This window comes from Puma concolor, chromosome B1, assembly GCF_028749965.1.
Source record: "Puma concolor isolate L17-30 chromosome B1, mPumCon1.1.hap2, whole genome shotgun sequence".
NCBI classification, from domain to species: domain Eukaryota; kingdom Metazoa; phylum Chordata; class Mammalia; order Carnivora; family Felidae; genus Puma; species Puma concolor.
In genome coordinates, this window is record NC_141670.1 from 164,114,582 (window position 1) to 164,136,971 (window position 22,390).

At 39.2% G+C, this 22,390-nt stretch overlaps 1 protein-coding gene across 2 annotated transcripts in view; it reads left to right on the forward strand.

Annotated features, from left to right (window-relative positions):
* The first annotated feature begins 276 nt into the window (after positions 1-276).
* CHIC2 (cysteine rich hydrophobic domain 2) overlaps positions 277-22,390 on the forward strand; it is a 53,748-nt gene continuing 31,634 nt past the window's right edge. The window contains exon 1 of one of the 2 annotated variants that reach the window (XM_025921484.2): positions 277-764. In XM_025921484.2, coding sequence (XP_025777269.1) covers positions 646-764 — 119 coding nt within the window. In that variant the 5' untranslated portion in view covers positions 277-645. Of the gene's footprint in view, positions 765-2,907; positions 5,391-22,390 lie in introns of those variants that run through there. The other variant, XM_086705048.1, reaches the window with a different exon arrangement.

Sequence of the window (22,390 nt, forward strand, 5' to 3'; positions counted from 1 at the left end):
TACTTTGGGGTAGAGGTTACTTTGGGGTAGTAGTTTGGGGTAGAGATTAAGTGCTCCATTGGACAGACACTCCGGGCTCCATTCCTCCAGGCGGGATCAACGCCCCGGGCCCTCGGAGCCGCCCTTTGCAGGACTCACTTGCTGGAGGGCGGGACCGCGCCGGCGGGGGCGCGCTGCCGAAGCGTCGTCGGCGGGTGGGAGCGGAGGAAGGAAGGAAGGCGCCCTGGGAGCGCGCGAGGCCACACGTTCGCGCGCGCCCGCGCGTCCACGCGCCCGACCGCACTCCCGGGAAGTCTCGCGATGCCGTAGCCGGCTGCTCCCGCTGCGGGTGGCTCTGGCTGTTGCTGTGGTTGCCTGAGTTGCTGCTGCGGCGGCGGCGGCGGCACTGGTGGAGGTGTCGGCCCTTGGGCGGATGTTGACATTGTGTTGTTGTTATTGCTGATGGTAATGGCGGCGGCGGCGGTGGCGACGGCCGGGACCCCATCTCTGTAGCCGGAGCCGAGGCAGCCAAGAGCGAACTCCGCGGCCTCTGAGCCCGAGGCAGCGACTCCCCTCAGCCTCCGCCGCCTCGCCTGCCCGTTTCCCGGCCGCGGCGCCGGCCCCTGGAGTCAGGCCCCTTTGGGCAGGGGGCCTCGGAGGCTCAGGATGGCGGATTTCGACGAGATCTATGAGGAGGAGGAGGACGAGGAGCGGGCCCTGGAGGAGCAGCTGCTCAAATACTCGCCGGACCCAGTGGTGGTCCGCGGCTCCGGTCACGTCACCGTGTAAGGCCCGGAGGAGGGGAGGGCGAGGACGGGAAGGTGCAGGGCTGGGGTGGGGGCGGGCCCCCCCCTTTACTCCTCGGGAGCCCTCTTTCCCCGGTGTCCGTCTTGTGTCGGGGCCTTCGGGAAGAGTAGGCGACCAGGAAGTGAGAACTTGCTTTAATTTCGTTTGTTTCGATCTCCGGAGGGGGCACAGACACTGCCCTTCCTCCCCCACACGCCCCCTTTAGCAGGCCCTACAGGCCTGGGCGATGTGACGGATCCCAGGAGCGAAGGTTTTTCTGGAGTCTGCCCTTTGGGCCACCTCTTCAGCTTCGGGGTGGAAGTACACGTATTTATGAGGTTCCTCCCCCTTGTTTTCTCTTCCAGTTACCCTGTGGTTCTCTCCTCTCATCTGTGCCTTTGAGCCTAGTGACATATGGCTCAGAGGCCAGATCTGGGCCATGTGAGACCCCAGTGACAATTGGTAATGAGTGGTTCACCGTTGTGTCTGTGCCTTTCACACACACTCACAGGTCTTCCCAGTTTCTTGCAGAGTCAATTTCTGCGGAAATGCAGGCTCCTGTAATTGTGTATGATAAAAATGTGTGGATGAACCTAAATTTAAGATCTGCAGAACGATATATGTTTACTACCAGTTTTTAAAAAGAAATCTACGTGCTGGACACACTCTGCTGGGGTTACTGAGTTCTCTCTGTAATCAGAGCCTCCTTTGGGCATGAACTCTGGGATGGCTTCTTCATTTGATAAGGGTTCCTTCCTGTAAGTCTGATTTGCAACATTTAAAAGTCCGATGTTATTCAAACAATAAGGAATGAGAGCTTTGTAAAAAGGTCATGACTAATAAAGGAATGTGAAGACTTGAACCAAATAATGAGCTGTCCGGAAGCAGGAAGTTTTGTAATGTTTGTCTGAGAAGTCCAGAGTTGTGTACAACTTGAAGTATTTATATTCTTCATTTTAGATCTCTTGTTCAAATCCTAGATCAAACTTGTATGCTTGTCAGAAATCTCCCCACTACACCCTTCTAGTAAAATAAAAGGGCCAGCAGATCCAAGACTGTCTGGAACAGTTTTCGTTGCGTTTTTGGTGTGGGGTGAGTGGGATGTGCAGTGAATAACTTTTAGTGAAAAGGTAAGACTCCTTATAGAAGATTTTCAGCAAAATCCTTGTATTTCTCACTACGTGATATGACCAGCCATATTGTTGTTTGGGTGTGCTTATGTAATGCTTTGATTTCTTTAGCACCTGTTAGTCTATATTCAGGTGACTTAATAGGGTAAAAACACTGCATAATCATTGTCACAGTGCCATGGGAAGACAATGGGATTTATCACCACAATAACAGTTACTTAGTATTTTAACTGTCATCTCCAGCAGAATTAAGAAGTTTCATGGATATTAAATCTTTCTTTAACATGTATTACAGAACTTTTTTTAGTCTCATAGCCTGCCATTTAATTTTTTAGTTTGATACTCAGGACCTGTTCACATACATACATACATACATACATACATACATACATTTATTTATTTTCTTTTTACATTGTTTTAAACCTAATGAGTGTATGTGTGCATAAAGAAGGGATTTTTTTTTCAAACTCTTTGATGCTATCTCCCTGCCTTTCCCCCCTAAATTCCTCTTGTTAAAGAAAAGCAGGCAATTTTTTTCTATTTAAAAAGGCGCTGCTAGAGTTATAATGTTTCCTCTGTTTAAGGAAAAGAAAAACTAAGCACTTTGTTGGGTAAATAGAAAATATAATAGGTAAAGTGCTCAGAACTAAGTAGGTGATTAGTAAATTTGATTGTAGTTGGCTACTCAGAGAGGTTAATGGGGTGGGAAATGATTATTAGTGGTTTTCAATCTCACTGCCCATTAAAATTACCTGCGGGGGGCGCCTGGGTGGCGCAGTCGGTTAAGCGTCCGACTTCAGCCAGGTCACGATCTCGCGGTCTGGGAGTTCGAGCCCCGCGTCGGGCTCTGGGCTGATGGCTCAGAGCCTGGAGCCTGTTTCCGAATCTGTCTCCCCCTCTCTCTCTCTGCCCCTCCCCCGTTCATGCTCTGTCTCTCTCTGTCCCAAAAATAAAAAATAAACGTTGAAAAAAAAATTTTTTTAAAAAAATAAAATTACCTGCGGAAATTAAACAAACAAAAGAACAACACAAGAAAAGCTGTGTTTTCCCCAGGGCCAGGCCAGTTGAAGGCCTAGTATCTGAGTGAGGTCCCAGGCCTGGATGTTGGTTTAGAAAGTCCTACAGGTGATTCTAATGTACAGGCAGAGTTGAAAACCTCTCATCCTGAGTATGAGGAGGGACTACATGCCCCCAGTAAGCAGTATGCCTTTCTGCACTGGAGTTCATGTTTCTGTGCTCTCTCTCAGTCACTTTCCCTCTTTTCCCCATTACCTTGGTTCTAGGCTCTGGGTTCAAATCTACTCTCTGCCACTTGGGTAAATTATTTATGCCTCTTCAGTTATGATGGGGATCGTTATAGTCCTTAATTTTTAAGGTTATTAAGGATTAAATGAGACAGTATACGCCAGGAAATCATCACATTGTGTGATACTGTGCCCAATAAATATTAACCTTCGTTAGTTACCCTCTATATTTAAAAGTGTTCCACTTTGAGAAACATAAGTGTAAAGCACAGTACTAAGAAATCTGAACTGCCATTTTCAAACCTAACGATGATTGACTTTAGTCCTATTTTTCCATTTCTAAACAATGTATATGAGGTTAAATTACTATGTGAAGTATTTGCATGAAAATTAGTGAGAATCTTCATTGAAAACCTAAACCTGTTTTGTAACGACATAGATTAGTAATAGTAATACAAAACTTTTTACATGACTCTGTCATACATAATTCACTGGCATACTATGCCCGTGGGTAGCCCACTTAGTGCCTATAAGGTTTTTGAAATTGGCTCTTTTTTTAAAAATTTTTTTTTAAAGTTTATTTATTTTTGAGAGAGAGAGAGCGAGAGAGAGCGAGCACGAGCTGGGAAGGGGCAGAGAAAGATGGAGAAAGAGAATCCAAAGCAGGCTCCAGGCTCTGAGCTGTCAGCACAGAGCCCCATGCAGGGCTTAAACCCACAAGCTGTGAGATCGTGACCTGACCAAAGTTGGACGCTTACCCGACTGAGCTACCCAGGCACCTCTGAAATTGGTTCTTATGGGTTACTATAACTGTTGAGCATGTTCAGTTTTTCTTACCTTTAAATATAAATAAGAGTTGTTAAAACAGTTGTAGTAAAGCTGCTGCTGCTCCCACCCTACCTGTTTTTTTTAAACTAAGGAGCTCTTCAGAGCAGTCTTCTCTTACAGGTTTGGAAGTAAATGATAGTGCCACCCGAATCGTCTGTAATCGTGATCAATCTCAAAACATACCGATTCATCCATATTTGTTTTTCATAGATTTCACTTTTGAGTAGACCTTTATATCTGAATATTTCCACTCTTTTTTCCTCCCTACCATAATAATCATTTTATAGTATTACTCTTACTTTATTTTAGAAATTACTGTGTTCTCATGTGACATGATCTGGCATGTCATTATAGTGATGTGAAAAAGTAAGATACCTTCCATTTTCTCCTACATAGGCAGGTCGTGGTTATTTTGGGGGTATAATTGTATAATCAGATTTTTGGGATATAAGGATGTAAAACAATTTGTCTAAACAAAGTCTGTTTTAATGTGTTTTTAACACAAATATTTTTACATCTATTGCAAATCAGACTTATACTTTGTACTTCCATCATGATCAGTATTCTTTTTTGACATTCTTCTGGATAAGTTTAATAATTTTCTTCATTGCTAGATTTGCATGTAACAATGTGGAACAGAGTGGCAGCTCCAACAGGGAGAAATCTTATACAGAAGCATATTTTGAGGAAAGGTGGTATTTGAAGGAAGAGGGAAATAAGTTCCTATTATTGCATAACATTTATGTGCATGGAATTTAAGACTTGAGTTCACACTTCAATTAAAAGTACATTTCCTGTGTGTGTGTGTGTGTGTGTGTGTGTGTGTGTGTGTGAGAGAGAGAGAGAGAGAGAGAGAGAAAGAGAGAGAGAGAGTTTTCTCATTTTATTATGTAATGAAAATGAGGGGAAAGTGATTATCTCATTAGGGGGTATAGGCGAGATTGGTTAATATTCTTAAATTATAAAGTTTTTTACTCTTCAGTAGATTTGTCAAAATATAGTGATCATTGTTGAAGACTTTGATTTTTCACAATGATGACAGTATTAAAGGATTTAATCTAAAACTTAGAATTTAAAAATAGTTTTTAGATCAGTATTTTCTAGTTGATCTATCATTATAACCGACATTATTTGCTTCTGTCTCATTTAATGCCCTCCCATATCAGAATCACACTTGGGGCTTTCCTAGGGCATATATAATCTTTGACTTCTAACTTAAGTCCTGTCAAAGAGGCAAGTTATTTTGCTAAGGTTTGTTTCTAATAATGTTATTCTCTTTTAATTTCACTAAATTATTGTATCTTCATGTACTCTCTTCTGAGGTATAATCTTCCTACCATCTCCACAAATAATTGCTCATTCTTCAGTACCAGTTTTTACCAATGGCTGTGGAACTCACTCTCTTTGCTTGTCTTCATGTCAGGTATGCTGTGGAAAATTGAAAGATTTAGAATGGGGCTTGAAATGAAAAAACTTGGAAACTACTTTGGGGTGCAATAAAATCTTTGCATAGGAGACATCACAAGAACACGTTGACCTTTCAAATGGTATAGTTAATAAAAAATGGTCTATCTTGAAATGTATCAGTATTCCAAGACTGCTACCAGATGCTGTAGTTAGCAACAGGAGATCTGAATGTGATTTTCCCGAATAACAGAATCACTTCAGTTAAACAAGTTTTTTAACTTCATAGCTTTCACCTTCTGTCCTCCACCCAGCATGATATGTAAGGTGTATTCCATTTTTATTTTATTTTATTTTATTTTATTTTATTTTATTTTATTTTATTTATTAAAAAATATTTTTTAATGTTTATTTAATATTGAGAGACAGAGAGAGATAGAGCATGAGCAGGGGAGGGGCATAGAGAGGAGGAGACACAGAATCCAAAACGCTCCAGGCTCTGAGCTGTTAGCACAGAGCCCGACATGGGGCTCGAACCCACAAACTGCGAGATATGACCTGAGCCAAAGTCGGATGCTTAACCGACTGAGCCACCCAGGTGCCCCAGGTGTATTCCATTTTTAAAGATTAAACTTTTGTTCTGAGATTTTATTTTAAGACATTATTGATCTTTCTCCATAAGGCTGTGAAGTTGTTTGAAGGCAGGAATTGTGGTTATTAGTTTGTATTTCTCCACTATTTAATCTAGTGTCTGGAATTTTATGGGTCCTAAAATGTTTGCTAAATAAATGAGATAATTGCATACATCTTTGGATCTTGTCAGAATTGCCAAAGGAGTAACTGTTTTCTTTCCTGAACCTCCTGATGAAGGCAAACAGTGTTTTACAATAGAACTCTTATAAAATCATATTCAAATGATAACTGGCTTCCTTTTTTTTTTTTTTAATTGATAATTTTAAGGAAATTGTAAAATTAAGGTAAGATATTTTTTCCCCAGATAATAATTTCCCAGATAATAATTTCATTATTTCAAAGGAAATTAGGTTGATTTAGAATATAGAGTTGAACATATCTTTTGGTAACTAACACAAAGAAAAAGAATGCTAAACACTTTAATTGGATCAGCTACCAAAACTTCTCAGTGGGTAAACTTTCTTGAAGAAATGAGGATTATGGCTGTAAGCTGAAGTTTCAAAATTTTACTGTATTCGAATATGAAATTTACATGGTGTTTCAGTGTAAACAGTTCAGTGTTGGATTTCTGCCTATTAACAGATGTGAAATTGACTAGTGCTTAAAATTTTATGTGGCTAGCTAAGTGCAATACAGGGACTAAATGGTGAAAATGAGTTATATGAAATTATAATTACTTAAATACTATTCTAGATAACATTACTCTGAATAATAATATTTCTCTAAAGAGTAATATTTTTACTTTGAGAGCTACTCCTAAACTCCAGCTTGAGTTTATATTCCTTCGTTTATTTATTTATTTATTTTAGAGAGTGCCATCGTGGGAGTGGGGGAGAGGGGCAGAGGGAGAGAAAATCTTAAGCAGGCTTCATGCTCAGCATGGAACCTAATACGAAGCTTGCTCCCACAACCCTAGGATCATGACCTGAGATGAAATCAAGAGTTGGGTGCTCAACTGAATGAGCCATCCAGGCGTCCTGAGTTTATAGTCCTTATTAGGAATAGGTTAAAGGCCCAGGATCTTTTACTCCCTGTAGTATCTATGCCTGGTTTAGCTTTCTAAACTATAAAGCTACTTAAGATTTTATTCTCAATAAAATTAGGCTTTAAATATAACATTTAGCAACAGATACTTTTAAGTATCCTTAGTTTAGTATCTTCTGTTTAACATTTTTTTTGTGACTTTTCATAATTTGTTTCAGAATCCATTTATAAAATCAAATCTTAAGCCAGACTTTCACCATTCATGTAGTCTAGCTTAGTCCCAATGCAGATTTCCTTCTTGTTTTTTTTTTATTTGAGAGAGAGAGAGAAACATAGACAGAGTTCAAGTGGGGGATCGGCAGAGAGAGAGAGGGAGACACAAAATCCAAAGCAGGCTCCAGGCTCAAAGCTGTCAGCACAGAGCCTGACACGGGGCTCGAACTCACAGACTGGGAGATCATGACTTGAGCTAAAGTCTAACGCCTAACTGACTGAGCCACCCAGGTGCCCCTGCCCAATGCAGGATTTCTTTAACTTGCCTGATTATCAGAATCACTGAGAGTATTTTATTTTCTTTTTTATTTTAAGGTTTATTAATTCATTTGGGGGTGGGGGGAGGGGTAGAGAGAGGGAGAGAGAGAGAGAATCCCAAGCGGGCTCCATGTAGGCTGCGGGCTCCATGTAGGTTCCACAGAGCCTGATGGAGGATTTGAATTCACGGACCGTGAGATCATGACCTGAGCCGAAACCAAGAGTCGGACGCTAAACTGAGCCACCCAGGCACCCAAGAGCATTTTAAAAAATATACATTTTAGGTTCTCCACCAGTTGGAATCTTTAAGGAGAAGAGTCTAGGAATTTTTATTTTCTTTTTAATGTTTATTTATTTTGAGAGAGATTGCGCACAAGCTGGGGAGGGGCAGAGAGACGGGAGAGAATCCATTCTAAGTAGGCTCTGTGCTGTCAGCGTGGAGCCTGATTCAGGGCTCAACCCCACAAACTGTGAGATCACAACCTGAGCTGAAATCAAGAGTTGGGCACTTAACCAACTGAGCCACCCAGGTGTCCCTGGGAATTTTTATTTTTAATAAGAGCTTCGGTAATTCTCATATCAGACACATTTAGAAGCAATTGATGATATGTGGAAAGAGTATGGTCTTTGATGTTAAGCAGATTAGTTTTAATTCTCAGATACTTCCTAACTGTAACCTAACTGTAACCATTAACATTTTTGAACTTCAGTTTCCTCATCTGCAAAAGGGATAAGGTCTGCCTCAGAGATTAGGTGTGAGAGTCAGAAATAATTTATCTAATGTCATGTGCCCACAGTAGAAATACAGCAAATTATTACTTATTACATATTTTGATATTTATGCTTTTGTGCACATTTTTGGCTAATATTTACCATTTTCCTGGAAATCCATATAAAACGTAATATATGCTTTCCTACTTTAAAACAAGATCCTGGTGGCTAGTTGGTTAAGCGGCCGACTTCGGCTCAGGTCATGATCTCATAGTTTGAAGGCTGATGAGTTTGAGCCCTGCATTGGGCTCTGTGCTGACAGCTCAGCCTGGAGCCTGCTTCGGATTCTGTGTCTCCCTCTCTCTCTGCCCCTCCCCTGCTCGCACTCTGTCTCTCTCTCAAAAAAAAATAAATATAAAAGAAATTAAAAAAATAAAAGTAAAACAAGATCCTGACTGTAAATCAGAATTATCTCATTGTCTTGAGGAAACATTTAATCAAAAGCAGATATTATCAGGTTGGTACACAGTCATAGTCTTAGGGGTTCTTGAGTTATTTTGGAGTTTGAGAATCTTCTCTTTTTTAAAAATGTTTTTAAATGTTTATTTGTTTTTGAGAGAGAGAGAGAGAGAGAGAGAAACAGAGTGTGAGTGGGGGAGGGGCAGAGAGAGGGAGAGGTAGAATCCGAAGGGGGCTCCAGGCTCTGAGCTGTCAGCACTGAGCCCGAGGCTGGGCTCGAACTCAGGAACCGCAAGATCTGACCTGAGCCGAAGTCAGATGCTTAACCGACTGAGCCACTGAGGCATCCTGAGGATCTTCTCTAAATGGCACTTTATTTTAAATTTCACATGTGTGGGCTTTTCTTTTCTATATACCTTCTTTATCTAATGGATGAACTGTAGGTTGAGAATGAGACAACCAACATTATTAGAACTATGAATAAAGTAAGAGTAGTTGGTTCTGGGTGCTGGATTTAGATCCTTGAGTTTTAAGATATTTGTTTAATCAGAGAATTTTTCGCTTAATCCTTCATTTTCAGCTGTCTTTTTTTTTTTTTTAATGTTTATTTATTATTGAGAGAGTGTGTGAGAGAGAGAGAGACAGAGCGTGAGCCAGGGAGGGGCCCAGAGAGAGGGAGACACAGAATCTGACACTGGTTCCAGGCTCTGAGTGTCAGCACAGAGCCCAACGCAGGGCTCGAACCCATGGAAAGTGAGATCGTCACTTGAGCCAAAGTCAGACGCTCAACCAACTGAGCCACCCAGGCGCCCCCATTCTCAGCTATCTTACTAAAGTTTCCTGATAAGTAGTTTAACAAACATTTATCAGATTTTGTGTTAAGGTGTTATGTGAGACTCTAGGTACATAGTTATGAATAAAACACATAGTTCCTCTGTCCTCCTGGAGCTTACGGTTAAGAGACAAATTATGTCGGAGCACATTGCTGTGAAGGAGCCCGGTAGGGTGCTGTGACTGAAAATAACGTGGTTAGGGAGAAGCTCCCGGAGGAGTAACATTTAGGAAGGGCGAAAGAGTTCTGTGAAGAGCATCCCGGGTGTGGAAAACAGTAAAATAAGTCTGGCTGGCCTGAGATGCTGAAAAGCTACTTGTGAACTGCGGTGAATGTAGGGAGTTTAAGGGGACGGTGCCTTGAAATGAGGTCGGTGAGGTCCGTAGGGGCAGGAAAGGATGGTAGAGGGATTAGACTGAAACCACATTCAGAAGGCTTTTGAATGGTGTAGATGAGATATGATGGTGGTGATAGTCTTTTGATAAAGGAGGTGTTACAGTTCTGTCTAGAGGTCATCAAATTTCGCAACTTTCCTGTGAGAGCCGGAAAAAATAGCAGTAACTGCTTTGGCTGTCTCGTTCCCATCTCATTTTCTATTTTGCTTTGTGTTTTTTGTTTTGCTTTGTAAAGAGTGAGGTCGGAGACCTGTGGCTTCCCTGACTGTAGACTCGACTGTCTTGATGACATACCTGCATTTCCTGTTCTGCCGCCACAGGGCAGCTCACGTGCCAAGAGGACAGCCTGTGTCGGAAGTGGAGAGGGGCTTTCCCACAAGATCATAGATTTGGAAGCGAGGAACTTTGTCAGGTCTTACCCTTCAACGACAAGACGTGGTGTTTGACAATGATCTGTCTATTAGACTGGAAGAAAAGACTGTGCTTTTAAAGTCTTGACACTTAAAGTGAAATTGAGTACACAGTGGATGAAATTTTCTCACTAAGGCCCGGGCTGATGATTCATTTTCTCCTTAAGCTCTTCTCCAGCCTCTCATTATGTAGGGCCCTACCATCTAAGTAAACCTAAACTTATTTAGGTTAGAGTTGGTTGGACTTTGGGGTAAGCTACCCTTGTTGTTGTTTTTTTGTGTGTGTGTGTGTGTGTGTGTGTGTGTGTGTGTGTGTGTGTATGCTTCCTGCAAGAGCTCCTTTTTTTTTCTCTTTGAATTTGTGTTGTAGTTACAGTGGAGTCCTTGGTTAAGTCTAGTAAAGGAATTCCTGTATACTAACCTTCTTTTTCTGCTCTTTCTAAACTATTCAATTGTAAATGTCACTTGAAATTGATACTTTTGGTAATTTATACTATAATCCAGTTCAACCACATATTCTTAAATGAACATAGTTTATCATTATTTTTGAAATGTTTATTTTGAGAGAGAGCGAGCATGCTTGTGCAAGAGTGGGGGAGGGGCAGAGAGATGGAGAGAGAGAATCCTAAGCAGGCTCTGTGCTGTTGGTGCAGAGCCCTACAGGGGGCTCAGTCTCACTAACCATGAGATCATGACCTGACCTGGAATCAAGAGCCAGACGCTTAACACACTGAGCCACCCAGGCGCCCCCATAATTTATCATTATTGTGTTGCTCATACAATTTACGTGTGAAGAATATTCTAACATATGTATAAATTAGATAGTTAGATTAATTGAATTCCTATATCATCAGAAGTCAATACCATTAAGTTTAATCAATATATATTACATAACTGCCATTGTTTAACAACATATGTAAACATCTATAAATACTTGAAAATATAATCTTAATAATTGAAAATTAGTAAAATTCTAATGCTAGACTATTATGGAACTATATAGTGATGAGTCAATTAATAAATGATTTAAATAAGTCTTTGATTTCACAAGTTTATTAGTAAAATTGTACTTTCACGGGGTGCGTGGGTGACTCAGTCGGTTAAGCATCTGACTCTTGATTTCAGCTCAGGTCATGATCTCGCACTTCATGAGTTCAAGCCCCACATTGGGCTCTGCACTGGCAGCATAGAGCCTGCTTGGGATTCTCTCTCCCTCTTTCTTCCCCTCCCCGGCATGCACACTCTCTCTCTCTCAAAATAAATAAACATTAAAAAAAAAAAAGATTGTACTTTTACAGAGTTGGATGAACCCCAGATATTCAGAATTTGGTCACACAGTTAAAATTTTTAGATGTGTTCTGAGATGCATGTGTATATGTCCCCCAACACCAGGGATTCTATATCTTCTGGGTAAATAAACACTGCACTTTCAGTTCTGTCCCTTCCTCCTTGAGCCGCATTGATATTCTGATGTCTATCGAGACAGCCAGATGAATTTAAAGTGTGGCTTTTATGCATTAAACTGTTAATTTTCTCTATAGTTACGACTTCATCTTCCAAAATAGCTAAAAAACTGATTCCGTTGAACTCAGAGTTCAACATTAGGAAATAAATGTTGTCTTCACTTGCCATCCTCATAATTCCCCGTGTTCAGTTTGAAAGGTCTAGTTCATATGTTCATAGATCTTGTCATATCAATAGGAAAATAAAATTCTGTGAGTCTAGGTTTGTACAGGTTGAGTGTCTCAAGATCCAGAATAGCCAAAACTGATTTCATAATCTTTTCCCCAAATTAATTTCAACTGCAGTCTTTTTATTCTCAGTTGATGGCAGATCTGGCATCCTATTTGTTTAGATTAAAAACATCTTTGATACATCCTTAAAGTCCGTCTTTCTCTTTCCTTGCATCCAGGCTGTCAAGAAATCATTCATTGGTTCTGTCTTCAAAACATATTCAAAATTGGACCATTTTTTATCATCTCCACTACTGGTGTGAGTTGTCATCGTCTCTCTTCTGCTGTACACTTAATTTTTTCCCCCTCCCTCCTTCCTTTGCCTCTCAACCTATACAGTCTTCTTAGTACATCTGACATAGTGATCCTTTGATTGATTGATTTTAAATGGAGCATTATGCTACAGATTTTTTTTTTATGTTTATTTTATTATTTTTGAGAAACAGCGTGAGCAGGAGAGAAGCAGGGGTGGGTGGGTGGACAGAGGATCCAAAATGGGTTCTGTGCTAACAGCAGAGAGCCCGATGTGGGGCTGGAACTCATGAACCGTGAGATCATGTCCTGAGCTGAAGCTGGACGCTTAACTGACTGAGCCATCCATGCATCCCGTCTGTTTTTTGTTTTTTTTTTTTACTCTTTTCTAATTATAGTGAAAAACAAAGATTACTTAAAAATTGCAAAGTAATACTTCTCAGTGAAGCAGAAAATAAACTGTCTATAATCAGCAAGAGACCAAGGTCATTTAATATTTTGGTGGATTTGTTTCTAGTCCTTATTAAATTTTTCTTTCTAGGAATCTCTTTTTTAGTTTAAAATAGCAATATATGTTATAGAAATTTTAGAAAACTTGAAAATATTAGAAGTGAAATATCACCTATAAGGCAATTGCCTATGATTAACCGCTATTAATATTTTGATGGCTTATCTTTTAAAAATTTTCTCTGTATATGTAAATATTTTTATTAAAAAAATTGAGACCATACTTAAAAGTCTTTTGTATTCTACATTTTTCATTTGACACTAGGAAAATATGCCAGTGTCACTATGGGTTCTTAAAGTATGAAATATGAGACTGTATTAGATTTCAGAGAACAGAATCACTCAGAGGACCGTAGTCAGTGGAAACTTATTGTAAGAATGCATGGACACTAAGGAAGACAGGAGGCATTTGTCACTGTACAGCCAGGCTTCAAGGAGACTGGAATATTAATATTTTTGGATATAGTGCAATCTGGCTATGAGGTTATTCTGTTATTTTTCTCAATAGCATGTGTCCTTTGCTCCCTGGTCTAATGGTCTATCACAATGACTTACTTTCAGTTGGAGCTTGTGCTGTTGTAGTGTGAACTGGCAGAGAGCTTTTCCCCTCTCTTGTTGTATCTGCTTACTGTTGGCCTCAGCTTATTCCTTACTTCTACTTATTCATGGCTTTACTGTATCTTGGCTTCACTTGAAGCTTCATGTTACCAACTATTGTCTCCTGTGTAGATAGACACCTCGAGAAAGAGGATCGGACCGAATTAGTGAATGTTGTCTAAGTTGGGCGGGTTTGTTGGGCCTCCGTCCCATATGCTGCTAGCTAGCCCAGGGATTAGAGGTTCTAAAATCAGATGCCCATTTATGGTCTAATTCACCAGAGCATAGGGAACTCCTGGTCAGGCACTCAGAGTAACAGACTTCTCTTTAGTATACGTGGTTTTGAGCTACACAGTGTCTTTTCAGATGGATATATTATCGTTAATGTAATTGTAGGACATTTCTAGTATTTGAGAATTTTCACTGTCAAAAATAGCACTGCAACTGAGAAGTAAGGAAAATAAATACAAAGCAAGATGAAGCAGTCAGATTCTTGCAGTTCTGTATTTCAAAGACAAAATTTGTCATGAGATCAAAACATGATTCAACTCAAAATAACAGTGCATTAGTGAATTATAAGAGACATTAATGTGAGAAGATATAAGGAACATGGAAGAATTAAAAATGGAGGCAAAAAGGACTGGATTTTTTTTTTTTTTTTTTTTTTTTTTGAAGTGGGTTCCATGCCCAGCGCAGAGCCCATCATGGGGCTTGAACTCAATACCCTGAGATCAAGACCTCAGCTGAGATCAAGAGTCGGATGCTTAACTGACTGAGCCATCCAGGTGCCACGGATATATATTTTTTAAGATTTTATTTTTAAGTAATCTTTATACCCAGTATGGGGTTCTAACTAACAACCCTAAGATCAAGGGTTGCATTCTCTGAGCCAGCCAGGTGCCCCAAGACTGGATATTATATAGGCTTGAACTACAGAAAAGGTTGAAATGCATTCAGAAAAACTGTTGATTAGTGAACCCAAACTTTTTTTATGTTTTTTTATGTTTACTTATGATAAGTTACCTAGTTAATACCAAATAGATTCATATATAAAAAAATTATAATGGTATTGTATATTATGAAACGCTTTTAAAGTATTTATTTAGCAACTATAGTACATCTGAAAATTAGATCTTATTTTAAGAAACAACAAATAAAACGTTTAATACTCTCATACCAAAATAATGCTCTAGAAAACTTGATTATTTATTAACATATTTGTGTCAACTGTAATTATTTTCCTCTGATACATTTCTAGAGGGAGAATTACTGGGTCAAAAGGTATGTGTATGTTTTTGACTCTTACAATCAAATTGTACTCTGAAGGTTTCTGTTATTTTGTAAGTTTTTTTTCTTTACAATTAAAATCATAGTGTATGTGCAGCTTTGTATTTTTTTTACTTAATAGTATTGTATATGTATCTCCTATGTTGTTTGCAAACTTCATTTTTAATAGTTGTCTAATATTCTGTTATATTGAGATACTAAAAGTTACTTAACATTCCCATAATGTTATTATGTTTATTTTTCTCTATTGTGAATAAAGTTTCAGGGAACTTGTTTATGCCTGTTATTTTATCCACATTAGATTATTTTTCTTTCTTTTTAAATTATTTACTTTTTATTTTATAGAGAGAGCAAGCAAGCAAGCATGTGAGTTGTAGAGAAGTGCAGGGAGAGAGAGAGAATCCCAAGCAGGCTCCATGCTTAGCTTAGCTTGATCCCACTACCCTGGAATCATGACCTGAACCGAAATTAAGAGTCAGATGCTCAACCGACTGAGCCACCCAGTCACCCCTCAGATTATATTTTAGGTTAGAGTACTGAAAAAGAAATTACTGGGACAAAGGTTTAAATGTTTGTAATGCCAAATTGATTTCTAGAATGGTTATAATTAATCAATTAATTAATTTTATTTATTTATTTACTTTATTTTTGAGAAAGAGCGTGTGTGTGGGGGAGGGGTAGAGAGAGAGAGAGAGAGAGAGAGAGAGAGACCCACACACTCAGAATCCGAAGCAAGCTCCAGGCTCTGATCTGTCTGCACAGAGCCTGACATGGGGCTCGAACCCACGAATCATGAGATCATAACCTGAGCCGAAGTTGGATGCTTAACCGACTCAGCCACCCAGGCACCCCTATTTACTTTTTTAAAGAGTTTATTTGTAAGTTATCTCTATACCCAGTGTTGGGCTCAAAGTCACAACCCCAAGATCAGGAGTTGCATGCTCTACAGGAGCCAGGCAGGTGCCCCTGGTTGTAATGACTTAAAGTTTCATTAGCAGTGCATGGTATTTTCTATCTTAAGACCTCTTGACAAATAGTTTTTTGTTGTATTCATATATTAGTCTTTGTAGATAACTGAATTAAGATGCCACCCACCCTGAATCATATCTTTTGAAATTATTGTTACTTACAGCTTTTTTGGATCAATACGATGTTAGGTTATTAGGCTTGAAGGCAGTTCAGCTTCCTACCCATTGCTCTTCTTTCAAGCATATCAAATTGGCATTGTAGAAGACGAAATTTGGCCTTTTCAGTACTGTCCAGAGCCAATTGTCCTTTGATTTAGAAGAAAGGAAATTATATTTTGCCATATTTAAAGACTTTAAACTTGGAGGAGCATAATGGATAAAAGTAATTTATAATAAAAGCAGTAATTTATAATGTGGTCAAGTTAAGCTGAAACATATAACTCATTTTCATTGCTAACAGACCCCACTTCCTGGCAAACTTAAAACCCCCTGAAACTGGAACTAAGGTAACATCAAAATTAAGTGATCTAGGTCACATCAAAACCATTTAAGATACTTTGCAGTTATATTAACACACATGAAATATGACTTTTCTTATTCACTTAATAAAATAAGATGATTTTCTTAAAACTTTATCTGACGGTATTGCTTTGGTTGGCCTAAAATTAAACAAACAAACAAAAATCAAAGCAGAACTCAAAGACAATGCTAAGGAGTTATTTGCTGTAACCTGTGCCAAATAGGACATTGCCCACTCTAGGGATGCCTGGATGGCTTGGTTGGTTAAGCATTGGCTCTTGATTTTGGCTCCGGTCATAATCTCACAGTTTGTGAGTTTAAGCCCCGCCCTGGGCTCCGTGCTGACTTTGAGGAGCCTGCTTGTGATTCTCTCTCACCCCCTGCCCCTCCCCCATTCGCGCTCTCTCAAATAAACTTAAAGAAAAAAAGACATTTGCCAATGTAATGCTGAAGCTTTTTGCTGGGAGAAAGCATGCTCTGTGAAGGAGGACTTGCTGAAAAGACTTGTTTTCAACTAGTCTGTTGAGTGGTCTCATCAGTAAAGAAATGTAAAGTCTGGCTCGTAGTAGTTTGAATAGTGGATGGAAGGCGAGATAAAGATAGTGAATATAAGGACTCTTTCAAGACATTGGATGAGGAAAGAAAAGAGGTGGATGCCGTCATTCACTGAGGGAGAAGAAAATAGGGATTCAGATTCTCAGGCTGGGTAGACATAGGCAGGTTTGTAGGATATGTGTAAGGAGCCAAACGAGAGGGAACAATAGAGCGGATTACAGAGGAGACTGGGGGAGATGCAACCAGGAGCAGATGGTTTAGCTTTTGGGAAGCTTGCCTGCTTTGAGACAGATGATAGAGACTGAAGACGTAGGTAAATGTGATTGGGATAAAGACAACAGTCTTCATCCGTAGAGAGTTAGGATGTGTGTCCTTAGAGAGTAGGAAGGTGTACAGAAAAGATTTAACATAGTAGGCTTGAGATTGCTGTCCTTAGAAATACTTGCCTATACTGTCGGCTCTTGGCTGGTGTCTGGGAACTTGAACTTTTGGAAAGTTCCCAGTGTTCCCAAAATTGATAGGCATGGTTCACTGAGCCTAAACTATTTGAACAAACAGTGTGGTTTATGCTGAACACCTGCTTTCCTTCTGGGAATCTGGAATTCTGGTATATGCTAAGCAGAGGGTACATTCTATCAGTTCCTGATAAAAGCCTTGGGCAGTGAATCTGTAATGCACTTTCCTGGTAGACAGTATTGTATACATGTTGTCAAAACTAGTTGCTGGAGGAATTAAACGCATCCTTGTGTCTTCACTGAGAAGAGACTCTTGCAAGCTTGTTACTGGTTTCCTCTGGACTTTGCCCTATGTGCCTTTTCCCTATGTGCCTTTTCCCTGTGCTGATTTTGCTTTTTATCCTTTGCTTTGAGTACAACTATGTACTGAGTCATGTGAGTCATCCTAGTAAATCATCAAACCTGAGGGTAGTTTTGTGGACCTCCAACAAAGGGGGTGACCTGGAAGGCTGAAAATGATGGTTGAGACTTAGAACAGTGTGGCAGAAACAGACGTCATGGGCATCAGAGGAAGAGAGAAAAATGGTATGGAAATTTGCAACAAAGAGTTAGTGGAATGTAGATTCAGCTTTTGTTTTGGAAATTAATTAATTTATTCAGCAAGTATTTATTGACTATCAGGCATTGGGGTGTAATTAAGAAACCATACTTACCTATAAACAACTCATTATTTATCAGAGTAGGGAGTTAGGCTTGTAAACATAATTATAATAAGGTACGGTAAGGACTGTACAGGAGAGAATGTAGTCAAGTATTACTGGAACCTGGAAGATGGGGAGTCTGAAAGGTGGACTTTGAGGAAATAAGCTATAATTGAGAATTTCTAGGAAAGAGTGTCATTCCAACAGGATTTTTGGTTATACTCAGAAGAAAAAAAATTTTTTAAAGAGAAGATAGAAGAAGGTATCCAGGTTAGGGGTACCAGAGTTAAATATTAAAAGGAGTTTGGAAGAGGAGTGGTCTATCAGGAAAGGGAGATTCTGAATTGGATAAACATGACAGTGCAGGGTAACAGATTAGAATGGCTCACACTCTGAATTATGGCTATAGAATTGTAAGAATGAAAAACGAAACAAACAAAAAAAGAATTGTAAGAATGAGGGGACAGTGAAATTGAAGAAGGGATAGGAGTAAAACAAACCTATTTGAAGATTTCATTTAGATTTAAGTGTTGGGGTCACCTGGCTGGCTTAGTTGGAAGAGCGTGCAACTCTTGATGTCGAGGTCATGAGGTGCAGAGATTGCTTAAATAAACAAACAAACGAACTAAATAGATTTAGGTGTAAAGTTGCTGTCTCTCCAAAGCTTTACTAAGTATATTACATGAACTTTCAAAATTACCTCAAATTACATAAAAGTAAAAATCAGCCTTGTACATGCTTGCTTTTTAAAATTAAAAAAAACAAAACAAAACTATGTCTTCTGTTGTAGGACCTTGTTTTCTTGAAGTATTACATAGAAGGTTTTCGGTGGTTGTGATTTGAGTGAATTGTCTTTTCTCCAACTGTATTTGGAGACTTGGAGACCTGTAAACTTGTAATGGTAAACTTGTAAAATAGGCTAAGTTTAATGTATTTTATCTTGTTATATTTGCCATTCTTTGAAAAAATTTTAACTATTTTATCAGTTCTGAAGCCGTGAGTATTTTAACCATAATTGAGGAAAAGGTCTTTTAGGTAATAGGGATAGATGTCGATATAGCACGTCTGCATTTTCTTTAATTCCATCTGGTGGACTGACAATAAGTATTGAGGGGTAAATGAGACAGTTGTTGGTAGCACTTTGTTAATGCTTACTTTCTTTTTTATGTCATCTCTCCCTCTTTCCTTCTACTTTCCCCTCCCCACTTTTCCTTACATTTTCCTTTCTCCTGCTTTTATTGCCAGGAGACCTGTTAAAATTAACAACCATTGTGTATCTCTACCAGTAACATTCAAAGCTAGAAAAACAACTATTAAAATAATATGCTGTTAGTTTTTAAGGTATAGATGGTAGTGCAAATATTTTAAATGAATCATTTTTTTCTTTGTTTATGTAATGCTGGTTAGTTAACTTTCAGCCTCTTATAATTTTTTTGTTTATTTTGAGAGAAAGTGAGCAGGGGAATGGGGCTGAGAGAGAGAGAGAGAGAGAGAGAGAGAGAGAGAGAATCCCAAGCAGGCTCTGCACTGTCAGCACAGAGCCCAACGTGGGGCTCAGAGTCACAAAACTGTGAGATCATGACCTGAGCCAAAATCAAGAGTCGGATGCTCAGCTGAATTAGCCACACAAGTGCCCCTTTTGTTAATATTTTTTTAAAATAAAGCAGGACTGGGGGTGCCTAGGTGGCTCAGTTGGTAAGTGTCCGACTGCGGCTCAGGTCATGATCTTGAGGTTCGCGAGTTCAGGCCCCACGTTGGGTTCTGTGCTGACAGTTCAGAGCCGGGAGCCTGCTTCAGATTCTGTGTCTCCCTCCCTCTCTTTCTGCCCCTCCCCCACTCATGCTCAGTCTCTCTCTCTCTCAAGAATAAATAAACATTAAAAAAAAATTTTTTTTTAAATAAAGCAAGACTGTCACTTCAAAACAACTGATAGCATTTGTTGTCAGTAATAAAATTTTAGCTTTCAGTATGAAAATTAGAACTTTGGAAAACTTGTATCTGTCACTGTGAACTTGACAGCTTCCCAATACTTAAAAGACCTTTCTGATGAGATCAGTGGTTCTATTAATGAGTGTGATGATTCTAACATCATACAATGAAGTGTGTCAACATTTGGAGTATTTGCATAACTTAGTAATATTTCCATTTCCAAGGGACAAATGCATGAAGTTATAAAATCAGGTGTAAGTTATAAAATCAGGTGTAAGTTATAAAATCAAAAGGCAAAATATATCAACGGAATTTTATGTAACAAAGTATTAAAAGTTTATCGATATGGTTTCAATTTCCTTCTTGAAAAAAAACAGTTAAGAAACTACCACGTGTTGAGTTTTTTGTATATAATCAAAGAATGATATATACAGATTTCCAAATGCGTATCTGGTGAAGCCTAAGTTTCCTTTTAAATATCAACCAAAAGAGCATATCACAACAGTTTGAATGCACAAAGAAATGTGAGAATCCACCTGTCTTCCATTGTCAGATATTAAGGAGATGTAAAAATGTAAAACAACACTTTTCTCTCTAAAATTTTTTTTGAAAAAGTTGTGTCTCATTAAAATGTTATATTTATTAGCATATACTAGGTTCCTTTAAGAATAAGTTTTAAAAATGTTTTGAAGGCTCAGTTCTAATGCCTAATCCAAAATACTGGTAAATATAAACCACATAAACTTAAGCTTTTTGAGGTCCTCAAGGATTTAAGAGAGCGAAGAGGTCCTGACCAAACCTTTGAATTCCCCTGTAGCAGAGAACTAATTTCCAAATGAAGATGAAGAAGGGGCGCTTGATTATCATGGCTCATTCTCCTGGTTATCATGAGTACTGGATTTGAATATTAAATGCCTTGTTTAGAGACTTTAAAAGAGAAAGCACAGTTGGGGTTCATTCCTGTTGGGCTGGGGAGACTTCAAGGGCTTCAAGCACAGGATTTTCTTTACCTTCCTTCCAGGTATTGTTGTTCTGTGGATGGGAAACTCGAGCAAAGAGGAATGGAAAAATCATCAGCACCAAGTTAATGGCTGGTAGAAAAACTAAGCACTCCCTTATAGTGTTAATCATGTCCCTGGGTAATCTTTTTTTGGGACATTCTTTTGGGGGTGAGATGAAGGAAGAGGCAGGTTTACGATCTGTTCCTAAGATAAAACCTAACAGAAAGTATGACTGAAGAGGAACTGAGTGAATATCCTTGGAGCTACCAGTTCTTACTGGAAGAATAAAAAGCCTGACTTAAAAGGAGCCCTGACCTGCAGGAACAACAGGACGATTTATTAGCTGGTTGTGCTCCCTGGGCAAAGCATCAATACTCAGCCACTTAGCCAATAAGGAAATACTCAGCCTCTAGAAAGAAAGGCAATTGGGGTTTAAACTCATGCTGGACTGTTCCCTTCAATTTAGCATATTACCTGGCAGTAAAGTGTAGATATTCACTAAAATAATTGAATCTGTGTTAAATGTTTAATGATTGGGATGAAAGGGGGAGGCTTTTCTATTTAGGGGACTTGGAGTTATCTGGTGGTTGCTTCTCTAAAAAAAATTTTCAAAGACCAATTGGAAGGAGATGGTTAATTGCAATAATAAACATGGTTGAAATGGGAGCTACTGATTGAAAGCAAGAACCGTCAGACCAAGGGAGATAATACTTCAAGAGATGGAAATTTATAATTTATACTCACTGAACATTTGTTGAATGTCCTCTTCCCTGAGGGAAATAGATGAAAAGGAAGTACATTATGTAGACGCCTCACTGAGAGCTATCATTGAACACTTCACAGTGACTTCTTCCTCATGCCAGGACTTTTGAGGTTGGAAGTGAGTTATCTGTTGGGGCTTTTTCAAGTAAAACCACATTGCTCTGAGGGCCCTGCATAGACAGAAAATAGATTTAACTCAGAGTCTTTCAGTCTTAGAATGGCATTAATGCCAGGATTATGTACAACACCAATAGTTGCCAGTTTATGTTTAGTACGAAAAGAACTTTGGCTTGGACTTAGGTAGTTGGGTTGTAATCTATTTTGTAAACAGTATCTGTTATTTATAAAGAGAGATTGATATCATTTCAATGCTTCTATAAAATAATGTATGAATTACTTATGATAATGATAAAATGGTCTCCGAGGCCACCATTCGCACGTAGGGAAATCTAGATGATGATGCAGACCACACAACCTGACCCACAGAAGTGTTTTGTTTGCCTTGCACGGTACTTTAAAGATGGGAAATTTTACATAGAAATCTAGTTTTCCAACTCTTCTTAAAGAAAGACAAATCATACAATTTTTCAGACGTGGGCCTGCATTCTAGTAGGACCATAATCAGCTGGATCTGTCCCATGACACCATACACACACACGTTCTGTATACCCTCCTCTTGGCCAGTCTCCACCACTCCTTACTGCTTTCGCATGGCTCACCTTATTTGATTTTCCTGTT